At 37.8% G+C, this 23242-nt stretch overlaps 1 protein-coding gene and 1 non-coding gene across 3 annotated transcripts in view; one reads left to right on the top strand and one right to left on the bottom strand.

The window, feature by feature from the left end:
• itga3b (integrin, alpha 3b) overlaps window positions 1–23242 on the bottom strand; it is a 54159-nt gene that overhangs the window by 11763 nt on the left and 19154 nt on the right. For both annotated transcript variants that reach the window (XM_057826786.1, XM_057826785.1), the window contains exons 2-23: window positions 22874–23001; window positions 17273–17355; window positions 16902–17151; window positions 16706–16819; window positions 16358–16562; window positions 13008–13201; window positions 11455–11543; window positions 11246–11382; window positions 11066–11152; window positions 10923–10990; window positions 10712–10857; window positions 10442–10588; window positions 10258–10355; window positions 9976–10144; window positions 6507–6581; window positions 6339–6418; window positions 5951–6028; window positions 5772–5874; window positions 5418–5594; window positions 4467–4601; window positions 4256–4369; window positions 1245–1343 (exon numbers count right to left, since the gene is read on the bottom strand). In XM_057826786.1, coding sequence (XP_057682769.1) covers window positions 1245–1343; window positions 4256–4369; window positions 4467–4601; window positions 5418–5594; window positions 5772–5874; window positions 5951–6028; window positions 6339–6418; window positions 6507–6581; window positions 9976–10144; window positions 10258–10355; window positions 10442–10588; window positions 10712–10857; window positions 10923–10990; window positions 11066–11152; window positions 11246–11382; window positions 11455–11543; window positions 13008–13201; window positions 16358–16562; window positions 16706–16819; window positions 16902–17151; window positions 17273–17355; window positions 22874–23001 — 2776 coding nt within the window. The remainder of the gene's footprint in view (window positions 1–1244; window positions 1344–4255; window positions 4370–4466; window positions 4602–5417; window positions 5595–5771; window positions 5875–5950; window positions 6029–6338; window positions 6419–6506; window positions 6582–9975; window positions 10145–10257; window positions 10356–10441; window positions 10589–10711; window positions 10858–10922; window positions 10991–11065; window positions 11153–11245; window positions 11383–11454; window positions 11544–13007; window positions 13202–16357; window positions 16563–16705; window positions 16820–16901; window positions 17152–17272; window positions 17356–22873; window positions 23002–23242) is intronic.
• Window positions 15433–15505, top strand: trnav-cac (transfer RNA valine (anticodon CAC)). Its single transcript has one exon. It is a non-coding gene; the product is annotated as a tRNA-Val (tRNA).

Raw genomic sequence — 23242 nt, forward strand, 5'->3', positions numbered from 1 at the left:
TGAATAATTTTTTAGTCTTTTTAGTCTTTTTTTTTTTTTAAACATTAGATTGATAGATGATTCTAAGCTAAAAATGACAGACATTTTGAACAATAAATATAATTAATTACCCTCGTTTTATGGCTGGGTTGAAACAAAAGCTGTTGCACTACGTCTGTAAACGGGGGTTTCCAGGGTAAAACGGACCAATTAAAAATAGTTGGGGGGCTTAATGCGCCATGAATCTGCTATGGCAGCATATGGACATATTGTTCTATCAAACACAACAGTTCTTTTGGCTTAAAATACAGCAGTTTATTTTCAAGAGGAGTGCAAGAGCAGAAACTGCTTTTTCAGTCTTATCCGTGTTTTCCGCCATATACAATTTTTAAATGTATATTCACCTCAGTTTTAGAACACTTGTAGGTGAAAAATACTAATGGTGGATTCAGCATTGATTTGCCTTTGACCTAAATAGAATTTTCATGATGACATGAACATTATTATAATGAACAAAACAAAGAAAATAAGTTTTGACTTCAAATAAAGTGCCCATATTTATTTTTTTCAACTAAATATAATTTGAGTCAATCACAATCAATCAGTCAATGTCATTGACGATGTGTTTCCCTGAACAATGAGGATTGAGCTTAAACAAACATAAACTGAATGGTGCTTTGTCAGCAGATAAAACATTTGATGCAATAGGAGAGGAGACTTTTGTTGTTTTGGTCAATGAAACAACTTTCTTTAGGCCGTAAGCCCATCAATAACCAAAAGGCCTCTCAAGAACTTGCAAACATAACTGTAAAATGCAAACATTTGGTAATTGCTATAGTAAGGTTTATCAGTCAGTGATGGAAAAATAGGGCCTCTAGAACAGTAATGAAACTTTGCATACTGGCAAAACAGGAGCGGAAACAAAAGCACACATCCAAATCAATCGACACCGTGCTAAAATTTAGATTATCGGGCCTATTAATTATGTTATCGGATTTATTGAGATGACATCATAATTCCTTTTATCGGACCGATAATTATCGTGCACCTATAGTAGTTAGCACATGAAAACTCAAATTCTATAAAACTTTTAATAGCAATAGACATCCAATCCATTTTGGAGAGGCGAATGAACGAACGTTCATTCGCCCCTCCCAGTCAAAGTGGATTGGACGTCTATGGCTGTTAATAACAGCCAAAGAGTTAACATTTTATACTCATAATTTGAAGTCTTATGAGATAATACTCATAATTTGAAGTCGTACCATGATGGGCTGGCTTTCCATTTTAAGGGTGGGTTTGTCTGTGATGAGTTTCAATGTGGCTTCACCTACAACTTTGATCCACAAAGCATTGGCAAAGTCCTGTATAGGCAAACACAATAAAAATGAAGAAATACAGTATGTTCAATCATAGACTATAACAAAACAACTCCCACGGACTTTGCGCCACGACTTCCCGTAGGGGGCCGACCCGTAGAGCATTGAGGCGGCTTTCACTATTGTGATTAATTCAAACACACGTTGCATTCTAACGCCAGGTTTAGGTGGAAATAGGACAAGTTTTTACAGCATACAAGCAGGCAGGAGTGTCTCAAAAGCTATTAGGTAGGGGATTTAAGGTAATTATTATATTTTTCGCACCATGCATGCACTTTGAAACGTTGTGAAGACAGTTAAATGAACGGAAAAAATTAGCCTAGCTTTAGCTTGAAATATTTTCGTAAAATGAATGATAACGGCCCGTTTTTTTTTTTGCTTTGAACCAAGAATCTAGACTGTTTTACGTTCATATCTATAGAAGTTCTGTTATTTAAGCATTTATTTGCAGTAATTTTCAAATTAAAAAGCTCTTTGTTTCGTGACGGCCGCCATGTTGGATTAAACAATACCGTGACTTTGGCTTGAAATATTTACGTAAAATAAACGATAACTGCCTGGTTTTTTGCTTTTCACCAAGAATCTAGACTGTTTTACCATAGACATCATAATGTTTTGACATTACACACTCCCCATTTATTGCGTCATGCCTTCCTGAAGGGGGGCGTCCAACACTCCTCTTCATTTGTTAGAGGTCGGTCACATGCAGAGATCTAACGCCAGATGTAGGTTGAAAAAGTACGAAAGCTGTACTGCATACAAACAGGACGGATTGTCTCAGGAGTGATTTGTTCGAGGACTCAAGGTAATTATTACATTTTTTGTACTATGCATGCATTTTGAAACGTTGTGAAAAAAAAATCAATGCGACAAATTAGCCGCTACAGCTAAAGCATTGGCATTATACTTCGCAATATTTATGTAAAACAAATGCTACCTGCACGTTTTTTTTTTTTGCTTTTAACCAAGAATCAAGACTGTTTTACGTCCATATTTATAAAGAATTCAGGGATTTAAGCATTTGTTTACAAGAATTTTCAACGGAAAAAGCTCTGTTTACATATGGTGGCTGCTAATTTCCTTACTGACTAACCTCATAGTTCGCAATATTTACGTAAATAAATGCTACCTGCACGTTTTTTTTTTTTTTTTTGCTTTTAACCAAGAATCGAGACTGTTTTACGTCCATATCTGTAAAGAATTCAGGGATTTAAGCATTTATTCACAAGAATTTTCAACGGAAAAAGCTGTTTACATTTGGCGGCCGCTAATTTCCTTACTGACCAACCTCATAGTTCGCAATATTTACGTAAATAAATGCTACCTACGTTTTTTTTTCCCTTTTAACCAAGAATCGAGACTATTTTACATCCATATGTATAAATAATTCAGGGATTTAAGCATTTATTCAAAAGAATTTTCAACGGAAAAAGCTCTGTTTACATATGGCGGCCGCTAATTTCCTTACCGACCAACCACATAGTTCATAATATTTACGTAAATAAATACTACCTGCACGTTTTTTTTTTGTTTTTTTTTTGCTTTTAACCAAGAATCGAGATTGAAATCTTTAAAAACATGGACGTGAAACATGGATTTAAGCATTTTTTCACAATTTGTCTGTGTTTCCACTCGGTCAGCTTTGACGGAGATAGGCCCCCCAATGAATCAGCCCCGCGCCCCGTGTCCCATCAATAAATTAAGTCTATGGTTTTACATTCATATCTATAGAAATTCCGCGATTTAAGTATTTGTTTGCAAGAATTTTCTATTTAAAAAGCTCTTTGTTTTGTGACGGCCGCCATGTTGGATTTTGTATCTTTACACAATGGCGAATTTCAATCTAAATAAGTTGTGATTTTACATAGAAAAATGCAAATTTTGCTTTTGTTGAGTAAAACTAAGAAGATTTTGCATGCTTTCCTCAAGTATTAATTTTCTGATGTGAAAGTTGAGTGATACATTAGCTGTTGAAAACTAAAAAAAAAAAAAAAAATGAAGTTGCTATTTTGGGCAAAAATTTATATGATATGTTAAATATTGATATTGATTCTAGAAATGTAGGTGATCATCTCTGCATTTGGTGATTTTGTCAGGCCGAGATGATAAGGCGGACTCAGCTGTGGAGTTAAAACCAAAACTTTATTTACAAAAAACTAAGTTAAAAAAACAAACAAACACCCAAAATGGAGGGGGGAAAAAACAGTATAGCTGTGAAAACAACAAGACTGACATGAGCAACATTGGTAGAAAAACACTTTGGCACAAGACAAGGGAGAGGCAGACTATTTATACACAAGAGGTAATGGCGAACAGGTGGAAACAATAGGTGATTAGGTGACAAGAGGAAGGGCAAGCGTACAGACACAAGGAGGGTGAAGCCTTCAAAGTAAAACAGGAAATGACACAACACAACATGACGTGACTTATTTTTGTGCATCTAGCGTAAAATTTGAGAATTTTATAGCAATTTTAAGTTGTGATATACTTTTATAAAAAATAATTATTCTGGATTTTATTAGGGAATGACTTTGAATTTTTTGATCTCGCTGCTCATGGAGACTCATATAAGCCTAAGGGAGGTGTCAGTTTTGGTTTTAGGTTGGTAGCGGCTTTGGTTTTGAACATATTTGAAGTTTTTGAAAATAGGCCCCATACGGATCAGCCCCGTGTCCCATCAACTGATTGTGAAGTCTAAAGTTCAATATGTGCCTTTTCTCAAAACAGAACCAAAACACGCACATCACAACTGAAACATTATTCTTTCAAAGAGAGCTTCGCTATCTTTATAAAGGTAAAATTGCATCATAGATTTGGTATTTTTTCAGTGAAGATTTACTGCTCTTGCGCAAATATTGAATGTTATTGATCCTTAGCTATGTGGTTGATGAAAGCACCTCGAGCATTGTGCTGTTCCATAAACGGGCGCGGACATGAATCTTGGCTGAGTTGGTCATGTTCAACAAAGGACATGTAAAGGTCACGCATCGTGCTGTGCCCTTGGAGCATTCCTGCAAACACAAACAGGAAACATTAAAGCAAAAGGAAAAATACACTCCGACAACATGTAGATATGGAAGGATAAAGAAAATTAGCTTATGCGCTCACCAACTGGTGTGCTTCTTTTCGCGGCGTGAGCAATGTGAGCTTGTTCTGCTGCTGAATATTGTGAGGCGGAGTCGTATCATCTGTATGCTCCACTTCGATTTGCCTTTTGACACGTTTCGATGCGCTTTCAGACAGCTGCCATAGAAATGTGGTGAAGGAAGCAGAGCAGACGGTGACATCAGTGGCCAAATGACTGGGTTTGATCAAGACATCAGACTCTCAGAATAGCATTTTTACTACTATTTTGGAATTTGCGGCCTGTAGAGGTTCAAATGTGGTGAATCTGACCGTGTATTCTAAAGTAGTTTAACACTGCCTTTGTTTTGCTTCGGAAGCATATTTAAAACCAAGGCTCAGTCAGACCACGGCCACTATACTGTATTGACTCATTGGCTGCCATTGATGGAAGCAGATGAAAATCAGTTTGAGCTGGGACGACAGGCATCAAATAATCTTGTTTTTAATCTGTTTTTAAAATTCATTTTGAAACAACACTATGAAACATTTCACCCTTTATAAAATATTTTCATAATATTTGTGATATGTCGACTGAAACCTAGTTGAATGACACCACTTTTATGTCTTGAGTGGGTCTGTATCGCCGGCACTAATTAACTTTGAGGAGGTTGGCAGGAACCTTGCCACACATACAAAAAAAAAAAAAACTACAAATGTGCTGACTGCTTTAGGGCATATGTCACTTCCACCTTCTTTTGATTTTCTTATTTTACTATTTAATATCTAAAACTTGCGGCCCACGGGACAATATTTGTGTATCCCATTTGACATCTAATTGGAGTAATAGTGTTGCCCAAATGTATTTTGCCACGGGCAATAAAAAAGTACAAATATTTTTAAATGAATAATTTTGATTGCAGATGGCAATGCCAGCCAATGAGGTAATGAGCTAACCATTACTAGGTGCATATGTATATGCAAAATGACCCTCACAGTTAAATTGAGCGGATTGACGACATCTCCAGGTGGTCGACATTCACTCTCAGACTCAGTCTGAACAATGATCTGAGTCAGGTACAGAAGCCACTTCCCGTTAGACACCTCAAAGGGCCACTCAAACTCCACAGCAAGGGTCCCCAATTCCCCCAAGGGCGGTCCCTCCATGTTGACCTAGTAACAGAGGGAGGAAAAGTTCTGTGAACTCACAGTCACAGTTCATTTTTATAGCATCCACCCCTGCATACGGCTGCACCGCAAGCCATGACTTGTTTCCCAAAAATAATATTAACCAACTGACAGTAAAAGGCGTCAATGAGGGAATGCATCTGAGCGGACGAGGTGACTCACATTGAAGGTGAACTCGAGCAGACTGCCTACGTTGCTGCTGTTCACCATGGCCGACTCGCCCATCACCGTCCCGCTGAATTTGGTTTGAATGAGCGCATTTTCTCTGCAAAAAAAGGCGAAAAAAATCAGACGCAAAGTTTTTGTGCGTACATTTGTACCTGTAGATAATAGCAGCTCACATGGAGAAGGAGGGGAGAATGCTGTTCTCGATGAACAAGGTTACAGGCACAGGCACCAGGTCACTTTGCTCACTGAGACTATGGAGAAAAAAAAAAAATGACTGCTTTCACTCATTCTAGCATGAATGTAGTTTTTTTTTTCTTGTTTTTGTTTTCTATACATTCATATAGGACAGGGGTCTCAAACTTGCAGCCCACGGGACAATATTTTGCATCCCACATATGACATTTAATTGTAGTACTCGTTTTGCCCAAATGTATTTTGCTATGGGCAATAAAAAAAGTACAAATAATTTTGAATAAAATGAATAATTTGAATGACTTTAAAGTCATTCCTATTATATCAAATTATTACATTCACATAGAACATCAATATTCAAACCCTTACGTGGACAGAAGCAGCTCAGACTGGATTTTCTGCGTGTACAGATCTATACCTGACGTCTCCAACCTCAAGTCAAGTGATACCTGTCACCAAAAAACCCCAACATTTAACATCATTACATTTTTTTTCACATGATTCCAAAAAATGATCAAGAGCATTGAAATAATATACCTTTTCCTTGCCTTTCAGTGGATTCCCCAATTCACAAAGGACGGTGCCTTCATAACGACATTCGACATCATGTTCCTAAATTATAGAAATACTTAAGTAAATATATAATTTGTTCATTATCTATACAGTATCTTCCTTGTATCAAACAGTATTGCATTAACTCCTTTTGCACAATGCCCCCTAGTGTTCAGATTAAGATCACACTGAACTACCTATTACTAAAGTAGTGAACAAGACAAATACGACCGAAATCAGTGTTGTTTTCGTCAACGATGACAATAACGAAAATATTTTATCGACAAGCAATTTTTTTTCATGATGACGAAGTGACGAGCTAAAAACCTGTCTGGGGGACTAAAACATAACGAGACGAATGCCATGATGAGACGAGAACAAAATGAAAATTCACCATAGTCTCCATCATAAGTTCTCAATGTGTGACATTTTCTTGTCTTATGTGTAGCTAGCACGGATCGTAGCAGTGTTTTCGTGGTGTCACTCATGTCACCTACTTCTTTTGTAGTGACCACTACTTCATAACAGAATTCACCAAGGGAACTTGTGTGGGGCATGTGCCTTGTGTTTTTACATCGCTCTCCACATTTTTCTCATGCTTCTCACTTCTTCCAACTTCCGTTTCCTGACTATTTGTCTTCATTCATTTCTTGTCATGGTCCGATATCAGTTCTTACCAAATGCGCTACTGCCCTCCAGTGGCCACTTTTATTGCTTTAAAATGGATTTTGAGCGTTGTGCTTTGGAGCAAAGTTGCATCAGAACTTAAAGATGTCTCTTGTGAAAAAAAATACGTAAAAGACCTATAAATACGTTTTGGGACACTGAAACAATTAAAAATAGAACGGATGTATACGTTTTTTGGAGAAAATAAGTTAATAACACATGCGAAGGATGGAGGTATTATGGACAATTATTTTTCACGCATTGTTATGAATGTACTTAAAAATGAATGAATGCGGTTGGCTGTGGAAGCTTTTTTTTTTCTACAAATGAGCTAGTGTGGATGTAATTATTTTTTCTTGACGTATTAGGGCAGGATCCTCGGTTTTGGAAAAAAAAAAAAAAACGCTAGGTGTGGACATGACCTAAGTCTCCAGCCTTTTGTGAAACACATGCCAGGTGCCGCTTGGTAAGTTTTGTTTTCTTATCTTGGCTAGATATGCCATGTTGTTTTAGGCTTTAAAAATCTGTGCTGAGTGATCATCACACACTAAATGTAACCTGTATCGTTAGCATAGCGTTCGCATTAGTATTAGCGTCGTGCGTGTCATCTTAAACTCTTGGAAAATATTTCGTGGCATCAAGATGAGTTTCATTAATTAATAATAATGTATTGTTTGCCAGCTGAGTGTGTAATATCATCACAAAGATGGTGATGTCCTTGTAGACCAGAGGTCAGAAACCTATGTCTCGCGAGCCATATCTGGCTCCTTTGATGAGTGCATCTGGCTCTGTGCCAACCCATAATTTTAAATGTGGAACCGGCCGGCTCATTTGACATGAACGAGTTGTTATGAGCTGATGGTCCATTCACACATTTTTCTTTGACCTTCAAACATATTTCACAATAATATGGTTCAGTTCAGTGCCCATTGGTGGCCCTTCCGTCACGGATTGCACGGAGCTGGGCATAAGTACAGAGCTCGTTTTACGCCTTAAATCTCTGCTCAGCCAGAAGCGGGGCTGGCCCCTCCCAACTCAATGCCGAGTGTTCTGGAGTATATAAATATGCGTAGGGGTAAATTAAACCACGAAAGTGAACTGCATGGTACCTGAAGTCATAGAGGTGCGCAATCAGTTTGACTTCCATGACTTTTCGCCTGTCAAAATTGTCGAGTTCCCTGGTCGCGGTTTTAGACTTACAGGAAATATATGCACTGCCACACAATGATTCTATTTGTTATTTTCCAAGTGGTGAGTGCGCAACGATTGTAACATACCAAGTAAAGATGTCAGGCTTTCGTTGTCGTTTCATAAAGATTTAGTTCAATAACAACTCGACCCCTGTTGTAGATTTTACAATTATGTGCTCGTCTGTCATTGTTCATTCGAAATTGTTGGAAACATTTTATTTACTGTATTTATTTATTTATTTATTCATGGTCTAACAGCTTTGAAGTTTAAAGACGAAAACATTTTGAGTAATTGTCAACTAAAACTGGACTAGCTTTCCTTGGCCAAAACTGGACGAAGACTAGATGTGCACGATAATTATATATAGGAATTATGACGTCATCCCAATAAATCCAATAACAATATATTGTATCGGGCCTATTAATAATATTTTTGGTACCGGACTGGGATGTGTGCGTTTGTTTCCACTCCTGTTTTGCCAGTATGCAAAGGCTTGTTACTGTTCTAGAGGCCGTATTTTTCCTTCACTGAGTTATAAACCCTACTATGGCAATTACCAAATGTTTGTATTTTACAATGTTATGTTTACAAGTTATTGAGAGGCCTTTTGGTTATTGATAGGCTTGCTGTTCTATAAATGTTTCAAATGTTTTATCTGCTGACAAAGCACAATACCTGTTGGGTTTATGTTGGTTTTAGATCAGTGCTCATTGTTCAAGGGACACATCGTCAATGATATTGACTGATTGATATACATTAAAAAATTATATATATCTTATCGGTTATCGTATCGACCTTGAGGAGCAGGAAGTTATCGATATCGGTTTCAAAAAATGGATATCGTGCACCCCTAACGAAGACACACACATTTTAATGACTAAAGTATGACTAAAACTAGGCGAAAACATTTTGAGCAATTGTCAACTAAAACTAGATTAGTTTTCATTGACCAAAACTAGACGAAGACAAACACATTTTAAATGACTAAAGTATGACTAAAACTAATAAGTATTTATGTACAAGAGACAAAGACGAAAATTAAAAGGGCTGCCAAAAACAACACTAACCGCAAGTATAAAAGTGCTGCCATGTAGATTGTTCATAAAATATAACATGTTGCATTAAAATTGAGTGTTGTATGCATGCTTGGGAGGTTGAATTCGATTTCATTTCTCATGTCAAGCCCATGGACATTTTATATTGTATAATTTATACATGTTGCATGTGAACAATCGTGCCAATTAAAAGCTGTGATATGATTGCAACATATAATTGTAGCACACAGTGCCTGATACTAATAATATTAATAATTTTTTAAATACTAAAACAAAAAAAATTTCCCATCAAAAATATGTTTTTGTGGGGTGTTTTTTCCCCAAAAATCTGCAGATTTTAAATTACTTCAGGATTTAGAGGTGCCTAAGTTATGATTTAATGTTCAACAGCATTCCACGCACTTTATTTGGTAAACCTCTCATAATTGTAGTCAATCAAAGTGGATGTGGTGGGGCTTCAATATTATTGATATTTGTAAAGCAGGTAGCCTGTGTATGCAGATGGAGCTAAATAGCTCTCTGCTGCCCCCTGTTAAACATACCGGGGACCTCACTCCAGAGTATTGGAGCGCATCAGGGATGGTGACATTGAGCATGGCCTGGTGGGCGTCTTCAGCCAGCTTCCCCCTTAAAGGAAAGTTGGTCACCTCCACCATCAGCCTTATTATTTTCATGTTGCTGTTGAATTGAAGAACTTGGGCTTTGCCCTGTCTGGGCACAGAAAAGTACAGTTATCATGCAATGTCCTTCAGAAACGTGCAATTAATATGCAATGATAGTATCGTTATTATTATTTTCGGGGGTTAATCACACTTTATTTTCACCTGGGAAAAGGTTTTTCCCGATCATCAGCAAAATGAGCTGCCAGCTGCAGATTACTGGTGCACTTGTTGTCCAAGCCACACTCTTTCTGAAAGTGAATCTGGGAGCAAACCAGTATTGACTTGATCATATGAACACCTTATTAGGTACAAGAGCAATAACAGCGCGCCAACTGTATGCACACACCTCGGCTCTTTTGGTGAGTTTCCGGTTTTGACTGAGAATGGGGAAGGAGTCCAAGTTCTGAATGGAGCGTTTTGCTTTGGGTTTTGGTTCATCTAAAGACATGTTGACGGAGAAGACCACTGGCTCCAGTTTGTCCCTCAAAGGCATCTTAAATCACAGTCACAAATCTTTTATTAGCCAGATATTGCCCGGACGAAAACAACGTCATTTAATTCGTGGTGTGGTTGAATTATACTTTTGCACAGTCTATATCTTGTTCAATACACCTACCACGACATCCAGGTAGAGAGAACTACAATGAGTTTTGAAATCCGGCAGGCTCAGCACGCCTGAATAAGTGTCGTCATTGTTCTCCTGGAAACGAACCCGTGTGCTCCTCCTTCTCTCAATGTCGGCCTCCACCGTGTATTTCACCACTGTTGAGTTTCCGTGTGCTTTTGTTAATGGGAAACAAGCATTTGAACACGGAGGACTGACTTACTGATGCTTTTCTTGAAATTTTTGTTGCCATTGCTTAGATTGAAAGACATGCAGATAGTGGCCGTGATGCTGGGAAATGCAATCATAGTCAAATAAACAGCAAACACTCTTACATAACCCACTTTGACCATTGGGCTTTCTCACCATGGTGTATTCCCTTGACACTCATTAGGATCCACAATATCTGGCATCACATTAAACTTCCGGGATAAGTGGACGACTGGCCGACTCCTGTCATAAATAAACGCAGACATTTTGGCTTTGAGTCCACTACACATTTTTCGACATTCACGCGCAAATGGAAATGTACACCTCGTTTTCTACCTGAGCAAGGCGATACGGTCGTCAAGGGAGCCAACTAAAATGTCAGGATAGCTGTTGTCGTCCATGTCCATGCCTCCGTTGATGGAGTAACCAAACGTTTGGAATCCTCCATTGTCCACCGACTTGCCCTCTATTACCTGATGAGGGCAACAGTGAGACATAAATGGGGTCAACAGTGAATAAGAGCTTGAGTTGTTCTGATGTAGTACCTGGCTGGGCTTCTGTGAGATTCCTTCTTTACTTCCCATCCATATGTAGACCTTGCCTGTGCCATGAAAGGGAGCGCCGACTGCAAAGTCTGTAGATGAGAAAATAATGTGATGACAGTGTATGCCCTGTAGATGGCAACTTAACACTGTATAATTAATACCGGAGCGGGCAAATTTTCTTCCAGCAGGGCCGAGAACGAAAAGTGGTATTTGGTATGTGGAAAAATTGATTTTGCCAAGTGGCATTTTTTTTGTCATGTGAGTGTATTTTGGCATGTGGCTTTTTTTTTTTTGCCATGTGGCATTTTTGGGGAGAATGTGGCAACATGGATTTTGGCATGTGGCATTTTTTTTTGTATGTGGCAAAATTGATTTTGCCATGTAGCATTTTTTTGCAATGTGACACAATGGATTTTGGCATGTGGCATTTAAAAAAAAAAATTGTATGTAGCAAAATGGATTTTGGTATGTTGCATTTCCTTTGGTATGTGGCAAAAATGATTTTGGTATGTGGCATTTTTTTTTTGAATATGTTTTTTTTTTTTTTATATGGCATTTTTTGCAGGCCATGCACGTCCATGCCATTGACGGCTATGCATGTCCAAATTTTGGTATTTGGCATTTTTGCAGGCCATGTACGTCCATCCTATTGACGGCTATGCATGTCCAAAATTTCCATTCATTTTAAATGGCACAAAACATTTGTGGCTGTGATTTTTCACCACACACTTACCATTTCGGCGCATTGACATTCAACTGGCACCCAAGTCAGGCTATGCCATTAACGTCTATGCACGTCCAAAATTTCCATTCATATTAAATGGCAGGAAAACATGTGTGGCATTGATTTTTGACCATACACTTACCATTACAGCGCATTGACATTCAACTGGCACCCAAGTCAGGTTATGCCATTAACGTCTATGCATGTCCAAATTTTCCATTCATGTTAAATGGCAGAAAAACATGTGTGTCATTGATTTTTGACCATACACTTACCATTACAGCACAATTTCCAGGACACTTATTTAAGTCATTGGCTGCCAATGACATCCAATCTATTTTGACTTAAAGGGGCCAGTTCAATCCGGTGAAAATGGATTGGACATCAATTGCCATTAGTGGCACGGAATGTGCTAAATACTATAGGGGAAAAAAATCAACATAACAGTGTTACTTGGTGCCCATTTCTAGTTGATTCATTTTAGTTTCATTAATTTAGTTTTTATGAACCATGCATAAATGCATATAAATGTATCTAGATGATAATACTTGCTTATGCACAGTACATAGGTACACCATACTGTATATACAGTTTTTTTTATGACAGAAAAGGGTCATTTTGAGCATTAATTGAGCAACGTAAATAGAATTGTTCATGATATAACTTGAAATGAACAAATCTACAAACACATTTTAATCACTTTTTTTTGGTTTTTTTAATTAAAGGTGAGCCATGAGCACACATGCTTGCCTTCTCCTAAGATAATGCAGAATATGAGTGTATACTCAACACCCTGTATGTATGTTTGCATGTGTGTGTTTCTGCTTGCCTTGGAATCCATCCTGGTTGACGTCACCAATGGCAGCCACTGCGTTGCCAAATGCGGATGATGCAGGACCTTTGAGGACCACAGTAGGAGTCTTCTGGAAGGATCCGTTCTCATTCATATAGATATAAACTGCTCCTCCCTCATCTTTCATTCGGTCAAAGTAAAACGGGGCTCCCACAATTAAGTCGTTCCAACTGTAAGCACAGGAACCATAAAAAAATGAAATGCTGTAGAAAGGAACAGCAAATTAAGCTATCTTTTAATGTCAAGGTTTCTCTGAGCGTCAAACTCCATAAAATTTCAATCATGCATTAACGGGAGAGGCAGAAGGTGATCTGGCTATGATATCATAGCAAACACCTTGAATAGGCTGCTGACAGCTTTTCAAATCTGCTTTGATATACTTGAGTGCACATTCCACACAACACGACAGCTCACGGGCTCTAGGCACTCAAGCATTTCACCAGCTTCAAACTTCAAAATATAACAAGCAGCAAGGTCGTCCTTGGTCTCCCTCAGGAGCGTCAACAGAGTTCATCTTGTTTTATACAGACCAATACAGGCAAAGATACTTTGGTCTGTTTTTTAATCCAGTCGGACCGAGTGAGTATATACCAAGGGCCTGTTTTATTTGGTGAATTCATTTGGCATTTATAACAGTAATAAAATTTAGCTATAGGTGTTGGACGAATGAATATCTGCTCGATTATGGTTAAAGAAAATGTGTGGTTAACAAGCACATCCTGGGTTCAGTTCCCAGTGGAACCACTATGAAACCATGTAATTTGACTGACACACAGCAGGGCCTAGGTTGTAGGAGGCATTCATTGCTTGTGATTTTCTTTACTGAAGTTTCAAGAGGCCTAAGAGCATCCATGTTTTTGCTTCACAAGCAGGAGGTCCTGGGTTTGAGCCCTAGTGCAACTTCAATGCTTCTGCTTTTCGGGATAAGACACTGATGACAGTTGGTTCTGTAGTTTAGTAATAATCAGGACTGTTTCACCTGTAGAATTTCTTGGGTTCGAGCCATTGCATTCTAACGCAAAAGATACACTTTCAGTAGAACACATAACTGCCATGTTTTGGATTCTGGAGCTGAGCATCCATTGGAAGGTCCTGGATTCAATACCCAGCGGAACCTGTTTTTTTTTTTTTTTTTTTAGCAAAAGATACACATGCAGCAGACCACATAACTACCATGCTTCATATTTTGGAGATGAACACTCATTGATATTTGGTACTCTAGTGTATTGGTCATAATTTCTGCTTAACACTCAGAAAGTCCTGTGGTCAATTCCCAGTGGAAGCAGTCACTGCTGATAATATTCTTTCCCTATAAATTTACAGTAAGCCAAAGAAGTTGCACATGTCTGATTTTTTAGGTAAGATTCTTTTGCTAGCAGGTTCTGTAGTGTAGTGGCCATCAAAGCTGCTTCATGCGTAGAAGGTCCTGGGTTTGTTCCCCAGCGGATCTGTGTTGTTTTCATATACAAGATGAATTTTCAGCTAACCACAGAATTACCACACCTCAAATTTATGAGATGAAATCCATTGGTTTGTGGCTTTGCAGTGTAGAGGTCATCATGTCTGCTTTCCACGCAAATGGTTGTGGGTTTGCTACCCAGTGATATCAGTGTCTTGTTGAACAAAAGGTACACATGCGGCAGACCACATAGCTACCATGCTTCATACTTTGGAGAAGAAAACTCACTACTCTTTGGTTTTGTTGGTTCTGTTCTGTTCTGCATGTTTCTGATTTTTGAGGTAAGATTCTTTTGCTAGCAGGTTGTGTAGTGTAGTGGTCATCACATCTTCTTCACGCGTAGAAGTTTGTGGGATTGATAACCAGTGGAACCATGTTGTTCTCATACAAATGATGCATTTTCACTTCAGCTGACCACAGAATTACAACGCCTCAGATTTATGAGATGAAAGTCTGTCTTTCCTTGGTTCTGTAATGTAGTGGTCATCATGTCTGCTTTACACGCAGAAAGTCATGGATTTAATCCCCGGTGGAACCAGTGTCTCTTTGAACAAAAGATACACATTCAGCAACCACATAACTAGCATGCTTGGTAATTTGGAGATGAACACTCATTGGTATTTGGTTCTGTAGTGTATTGGTCATCATGTCTGCTTAACACGCAAAAAGTCCTGTCATCAATTCCCCATGGAAGCAGTTACTGCTGGTGATACGCCTTCCCCATAAATTTTCAGAAAGCCAAAGAACTTGCATGTTTCTGATTTTTAAGGTAAGCATCTATTGCTATCTGGTTCTGTGGTGTAGTGATCATCACATCTGCTTCACACGTAGGTCCTGGGTTCGATACCCATAAAACCATGTTGTTTTTATACAAAAGATATATTTTCAGATGACCACAGAATTACCACACCTCATATTTACAATATGAAAAGTTTAACGTGTGGTTCTGTAGTGTAGTGGTCATCACGTCTGCTTCACACGCAGAAGGTCCTGGGTTCAATCCCCAGTGGAACCAGTTTTGTTTTCAACTAAATATATGAATTCAGCAGACCACATAACTGCCATGCGTCATATTTTGGAGATGGACACTCACTGCTATTTGGTTCTGTAGTTTAATGGTCATCATGTCTTCCTAACAAACAGAAAGTCCTGTAAACAATTCCCAGTGGAAGCAGTCACTGTTGGTGATGTTCTTTACTTATAAATTTTCAGAAAGCCAAAGAACTAGCATGTTTCTACTTTTTGAGTTAAAATGTTTTTGCTGGCTGGATGTTATAAAAAATATACAATTATATAAAACTTATATAAAACTTATACAAAAGATGCTTTTTCAGCAGATCGCGGAATTATTTAGATTTATGAGAGTAAAGCCTACGGACACTCAGTTTTGTAGTGTAATGGTCATCAACGTCTGCTTTCCAAACAGTAGGTCCTGAATTCAATCCCCCGTGGAACCAGTGTGTTCTTATACAAAAGATATATACTTCAATGCTTCAGATTGTGGAACCATTCACTTCTTGTGATTTTCTTTAGACTTCAATTTTCAAGAGACAAAGGAACTTCCATGTAACTGATTGTTGAAGTAAGATAATTCTGCAAATAGCTTCTGCTGTGTAGTGGGTATCACGTCTGTTTAACACACAGAAGATCCTGTGTTCAATCCCCAGTGGAACCATTGCCTTGCTAAATGAAGGATACCTAAACTGTTTCAATAACTAGCTAACTTAATATCTTGTAGATTGTCTTTGCTGTTAACTCATTCTCCCCACTGAGGTTTGCCCACTTTTAGACTCACTATTTCTAATTGAATCTATTTTCCTTCGTGATGTTCATTAGAAGGTATGCTCATTTCTGTTGGCGCGCTTACTTGTCATTGTTGAGGTCGGTGACAGCGAGACTGCTGCCAAAATATGAGCCCACTTGTTCCCCTGGGATGATGAGCACCGTCACGATGTTATTGTCAGCCATATCCCCGAGGACCACGGAACCCTTGGACTCATACCTCGGCGAGCCTGTCACCACCGTGTAGTTGTCAATGCTCAGCAGGCGCTTCTCTTCAAGAACTGAATAGCCTGTAGGAGACACAAGGGTGTAAGAATAAAAAGTATTTTTTATTCCATTAGGCAAATGTCTTATTTCAAATGCTTCATTGCATTTTAAAGTATAGGAAATTTAAGTTTATGTACTAATATAATGTGTAATAACAGACACTTACCCATATAGTAGAGTTTTCTTGTTTGTGGTTGTTGTTTCAATGATCCAAAGTTTTTGTTTCTGGAGTCCCATGAATCGAGAGGATCAGGATTTCTCCATATATTATGTACATTTCCTAGGACATAGCAAACATAGAGAAAGAGTCAACCCCCTTGTACAAAACTGAGAGGATAACCCACGTTAATCCCAGTGCCCACCTTGCCAACTGTAGCTTCCTGGGCTGCCCATGTACGTGTTATTCTCCGTCATACCACCCGAAATGCCCATGTTGCACATTCCCTCCTTCTCCAAGTCCAAAGTGGGGTCGCACACCTCATAGCTGTCAGTCTGCCAGAAATCATTTTGGTCATAGGTCAGGTCGTTGCTCCTCACGTAGCACTTTCCTATCATCCGTCGCTGCTCATCGGTGCCACTTTGGACGACCTTGACGTAGCGATGGCCACATGCCTGAACATCAGAGAAGGTTTGGTACAACAGTTAAAATTGTCATCTAAAAGAGACAAAAAGAATTTCATGGCTTGAATGTTACATGAACAGGCCAGAGTAAAAGACTGCGTGTTTCTCTCACCATTACGCGTCCTGCCGACTGCACTCTTTGGCTGGCCACAGTCACGCCCAGCCACATGCCCTCCACCATTTCTTCCGAGTTTGCTGTGAATACATCATTTAAGTCACTACTGAAAGGGCTTTGTCAATAATACTTTTATAAAATGGCAAACTTGAGATAAACTGCATGGAAAGTGAATCACCCACTGACACAAAACCACAAAGATGCAGATGCACTCGAGCCCTGATATCAGACAAAGCATCATCATTTTATCAATGGCTGCCATTGACGGTGCTTGACTTCCAATCCCTTTGAACTGGAAGGGCTTGTAACAATTGAATGATGAGTTATTTGATTTCTTGCCAACACAATTTTTTTTTTCAAACAAGACAAGCTTCCTAACTGTCTGATTTTCAGAGCGACGCCATTTTCTTTCTCCCTTCCCTTGTTATTGATGTTGTTGATAGAGATCATTTTCAAAGTATCGGAATCGGCAAAAAAATGCCTTTTTTTAATATACTGGACTGTCTCAGGAAATTAGAATACACAATATTCTAATTTTTTGAGACAGTCCTGTGTATATATACAGGACTGTCTCAGGAAATTAGAATACACAATATTCTAATTTCCTGACTGTCTCAGGAAATTAGAATATTGTGTATTGTGTATATTGTGACTGTCTCAGGAAATTAGAATATTGTGTATTCTAATTTCCTGAGACAGTCCTGTATATATACACAGGACTGTCTCAAAAAATTAGAATATTGTGTATTCTAATTTTCTGAGACAGTCCAGTATATATATATATATATATATATATATATATATATATATATATATATATATATATATTTTTTTTTTTTTAAATGAAATCGTTTTCTAATTGTATTTAACGTTACAGACATGATATGTTACACTCATCCAGAGTCTTTAGTTTAGGCTTAAGGTAGGGTTATCAATTTGATCCCATTAACGGCGGTAATTTTTTAAATTTTTTTTATTTATCACGTTAAAATATTTAACGCAATTAATGCATGCGCTGCACGACCCACTCACGTATTGTCGCGTTCAATCTGTAATGGCGCCGTTTTACCTATATATAGAGCTAAAAGGCAGCGTAAAATGAGTAGAGTGTATTTTGTCAGCCTTTGGAGCCTTATTTTTAATTGGCTAAAGCCTTACAATCCCTCTCCCAACGATTAGAAATATCGTGGGAAGCAATGTGGGGAAGAAAGGTAGTAATTGATCTTTTTCTTAACACCCTATGTTATTTCCCAACGCAGAGAAGATATATCAATTGGTACCACTACGCACAGTCATGGTTGCACTTCCCATCATGCATTTGGGCAGAACAGTTAAATGGCTACACTATCATTTACTGAAAGCTCAACAAATACACTAGATGGCAATATTTAGTCACAATATACAAAGTCACATTTATCCTTTAAGAATTACAAGTCTTTCTATCCGTGGATCCCTCTCACAGAAAGAATGTTAATAATGTAAATGCCATCTTGAGGATTTATTGTCATAATAAACAAATACAGTACTTATGTACTGTATGTTGAATGTATATATTCGTCCGAGTTTTATTCATTTTTTTCTTAATGCATTGCCAAAATGTATATGATCGGGAAAAATTATCGGGAATGATTGGAATTGAATCGGGAGCAAAAAAAAGCAATCGGATCGGGAAATATCGGGATCGGCAGATACTCAAACTAAAACGATCGGGATCGGATCGGGAGCAAAAAAACATTATCGGAACAACCCTAGTTGTTGACATTACCCTACTCAGTCTACTGTTAAAAATATGTTATCGGAATTGAGAGAGGGTAAAGTAGCCAAAAATGTTACTCATGCAACAGTAGCGTTACTTAAAAAAATACTCAAGTAAAAGTAGTCATTCAAAAAATGTATTCATGTACAAGTAAAAAAGTATTACATGGAAAGAATACACAAGTAGTGAGTAACTTTGTGAGTGACTGCTTGCAATTAGAGATCGACCGATATGGGTTTTTCAGGACCGATACCGAGTATTAGTAGTTAGAGGGGCCGATAACCGATTTTTGGAGCCGGTATTCATTTGTAGTAAAAGTGGAAAAATTGGTGTAAGAAAATTGAATAATACTAACACTGAACTTCATTGAGATGCCTAAAGAATGTTTATTATTGACTCACACAAATAGAAAATAATAGCTCCAGAAGTGCCTGAATTTCCTAGATCTCTTATAATGTTGAACAAAAGGTTAAATAAATAGCTCTCTGAAATTTTTCACAGAAAATACAACAAAAATACAGGGAGGTCTCAGGCTCAACAGCACCCCTTGAAAAGTTAAACAAAAAAACTTAGCTACTATTTTATCTTTACGCTTTATCTCTGACCAAAGAATGTACCAGCCCTCCTCTACCTGCCCCCGCATGATGTTACACAATAAATAAATAAAATAAAATAAAATTTCAATATACTCTAACTGAATTTAAAAAAGGTCGATACCAATAGACGTCAAATTTCCAAATATTGGCGCCGATAATTGGGCCGGCCGATAATCGGTCTCTACTTACGATGCTTGATTTATTATTTTTTTTAAACAATGTTTTTTTTTTATCTTATGAACTATTATTATTATACTTTGAAGACGAAGAAGACTATGACCTATTACATAACCACATTCAGCCAAAGGAAAAAAAAAATCAGTGATAAAATCAGCGAAACATTTTACTCAAGTAAGAGAAGCGTTACTTATACTACTCAAGTAAAAGTAAAAGCAGTCATGCAAAAAATGTACTCAAGTACAAGTAAAATTATTTGGTGAAAAGAATAGAAGTAATGAGTAACGAGTAATTAGTTTTGTTGACAATGGTATTTTTTTTCTGAGCACAAAGTTATCTATATGGACTATTGTTATAACAATACTGTACAATGACCCATTACGTAACCACATTATGCCAAAGAAATACAAAAAAATCATTGAATTCCTGCGAGAGAAAAATAAATACTGAAATTAAGCCTCATTCGTCAAAAGACCATGAGTGCCCGCTAGTGGAGAAAACATACAGTGCTGCTCGAAAGTTTGTGAACCCCACAGCGATGGTCAGATTTTTTGTAAAAAAAAACTAAAATAACCTTATTAAATGTTAAGTTATACCCAAATCCACAATACTGACATTCCAAATAATGGACTGAAACAAAAGAAATAGTTATATTGTCATTCTTTATTTAACAAAAGTGGTTGATTTAAGAAAAACTCAGATATCATGTGTGCAAAAATATGTGAACCCCTTCAGTTAATAGGATATTGCGCCTCCTTTTGCAGAGATTACCTCAACCAAACGGTTTCTGTAGTGACTAATCAGCCTCTCACATCTACTTTGGGGGATTTTTGCCCATTCTTCCTTGCAGAACGCAGTCAGTTGAGAGAGGTTTGATGGGCGTCTGGCATGAACTGCTCGCTTCAGGTCCCGCCACAGCATTTCAATGGGATTTAGGTCAGGACTTTGACTGGGCCAGTCCAGAACACGAATCTTCTTCTTTTTCAGCCATTCCTTGGTTGTATTGCTGGAATGCTTTGGATCATTATCATGTTGCATGATCCACCTTCTGCCAAGCTTTAACTTCAAAACAGATGGCGTCAGGTTATGTTCTAGGATTTGACAATATTCCTCAGAATTCATGATTCCCTGGACTATGTGGAGTTGTCCAGGTCCTGAGGATGAAAAGCAAGCCCAGATCTTGACATTCCCACCTCCATGCTTCACTGTTGGGAGAAGGTTCTTTTGGTGGTATGCAGTGTTGACTTTTCGCCAGACATGGCGGTTTTGGTTGTGACCAAACAGTTCAATTTTGCACCTACATCAGTTGATGAAAACTCTTTTTAATTTAGTCTCGACAACACAACTGTTAAAAAAACAAAAAAAAAACTACTGAATTGATTGATTAGGAAATCAGGTTGAAATAATAGAAAATTCCAAAATGTTGAGGGGGTTCACAAACTTTTGAGCAGCACTGTATTTCTTATTATGAGACTAAAAGGATCACATCTCCGGTTTTCTGTGGTCAATCGGTGCCAAATAGAAACTGCGAGGGAGGTCACAATCTGTGCTTTTGAGTCATGTTGACGGCAGCGCTCTATGTTAAACGCTTATATTTTTACGGTACTTTAAGGATGCCACGTGATTGGACAGGTCGGCGTGATCATAGAACAGCAAGCTTGAGTCTGATTGGTATAATGGAGTCATGTGATTATTGTTGCGATTTCTCATTGGTGAAACTGGTAGAGCTACTGTTGATGTCGCTGGCAAAATTGGCAAAAGAAAAAAAAAATCTATTATGTAGAATAAAGAGTAAAAATGTAACGACTAATGTAGCCTAAAGTAGAGGAGTAAGAGTAGCGTTTCTTCTTCACAAATCTACTCAAGTAAAAGTAAAAAGTATGGCTTAGTAGAACTAATCTTAGAAGTACCTTTTTCTCAAAAAGTTACTCAAGTAAATGTAACGGAGTAAATGTAACCTGTTTCTACCATAAGCGGAGTTTAGGGGGGGTGGCCGAGAAGTGTCATTGCATGTAATTGACTTTCCTATATATACTAAAGTTGTAAAGCAAGAAAACAAACAACAAAAATGAATGAAATGAAAAAAAAAAAGTTATTTTATAACGGGTCAAAATTATTTTTTAAACAGATCATGTGACTAGCACCTTAGATGTTCATTTGCTGTGCATATTATTTTAAAAAAAATAGGAGAGGGATTGAAGTGATTTTTCTTTTGAAAATATTTTTTTTGTATGAAGCAACATAAATTTTTGATTGAATAATAAAGACACAAGTGTCCTAGCCAAAATGTGGCTATGTGACACAAAACAACATTACTTCAACAAGTGTCCTAGCCAAAATGTGGCTATGTGACACAAAACAACATTACTTCAATTAAAAAAAAAAAAGACTTAAATAAAAAAACTAAATAAAATAAAAATAGCTTTCAAATGCATTTTTTGGGGTTTCAAATTTATTTTTGCGTTCAAACACATTTTTTTATTTTGATTGAGGGGACTTTTTTTTATTGAAAATATATATTTTGTTTGAGGCAACTTTTTGTTTTGACTGAAGCATTTTTTTATTTATCGAATAATGAAGACACAAATCTACCTCCATACGGCTCCGCCCAGGGGATACAATTTTTGACTGAGGTAATTACATTGGCACGACACCGGCGGGCGTACCATATTCAATGGATGATGATCTTGGTGAAAAGTATAGCTGTCCTGCCAGCAGCCTGATTTAGAATTCCCCTCAAGAATAATGGGAGACAAAAAAACCCCGCTCATTTTCAACTTATTATCATAAATATTCTTGTAAATTAATTTTATTGCTGACACTGCGTTTCGGGGTCATCAACATCTTGTGCCCACCTTGCCCCAAAAGTCAAACTCCGCCTATTGTTTCTACTCACTTCTGTCGGAATGGAACCTTACATTTCGATTCGAATTGACGGATTTTCCTGTCCGGTTTAACAATGGCAAGGATTATAACATGACAACCCATATAGTAAGATAAATTGTAGTATTTAGCAAAATATATTCAGTGGTAGGAGGTACAAATACTTGGTGACTCTTTCTGACTCACTAGAGGTAACCAGGTCCATTCTGGAACAGTCCGAGACATCCGTGGAAATGGGGCAGGAGTAGACAGCACCTGTTTCATTAACATTCGTCAGGAATAAGGCTTTCTCTTTGGGCGCTCCCGCTAAAAGCCTGGACACACACATGCACAGATTACAAGATTATATCGCAGCCCTGTCATGGTGTGTGGCAGTATACAAAGATGATAACAGCATGAAAATAAGCCATAGTGCAAAAAGGAAAATATCAGTAAAACGTGGTAGAAGCATGTGATTTACAATCTGATTTTTATTTTTAGATTTCCACTCAGTAAGTGACAGTCGGTCAAAGTTGTAGACATCCACAAATTGGAATGCTAACTAGTACAAAAGTA

This window comes from Corythoichthys intestinalis, chromosome 21, assembly GCF_030265065.1.
Source record: "Corythoichthys intestinalis isolate RoL2023-P3 chromosome 21, ASM3026506v1, whole genome shotgun sequence".
Lineage (NCBI taxonomy): Eukaryota > Metazoa > Chordata > Actinopteri > Syngnathiformes > Syngnathidae > Corythoichthys > Corythoichthys intestinalis.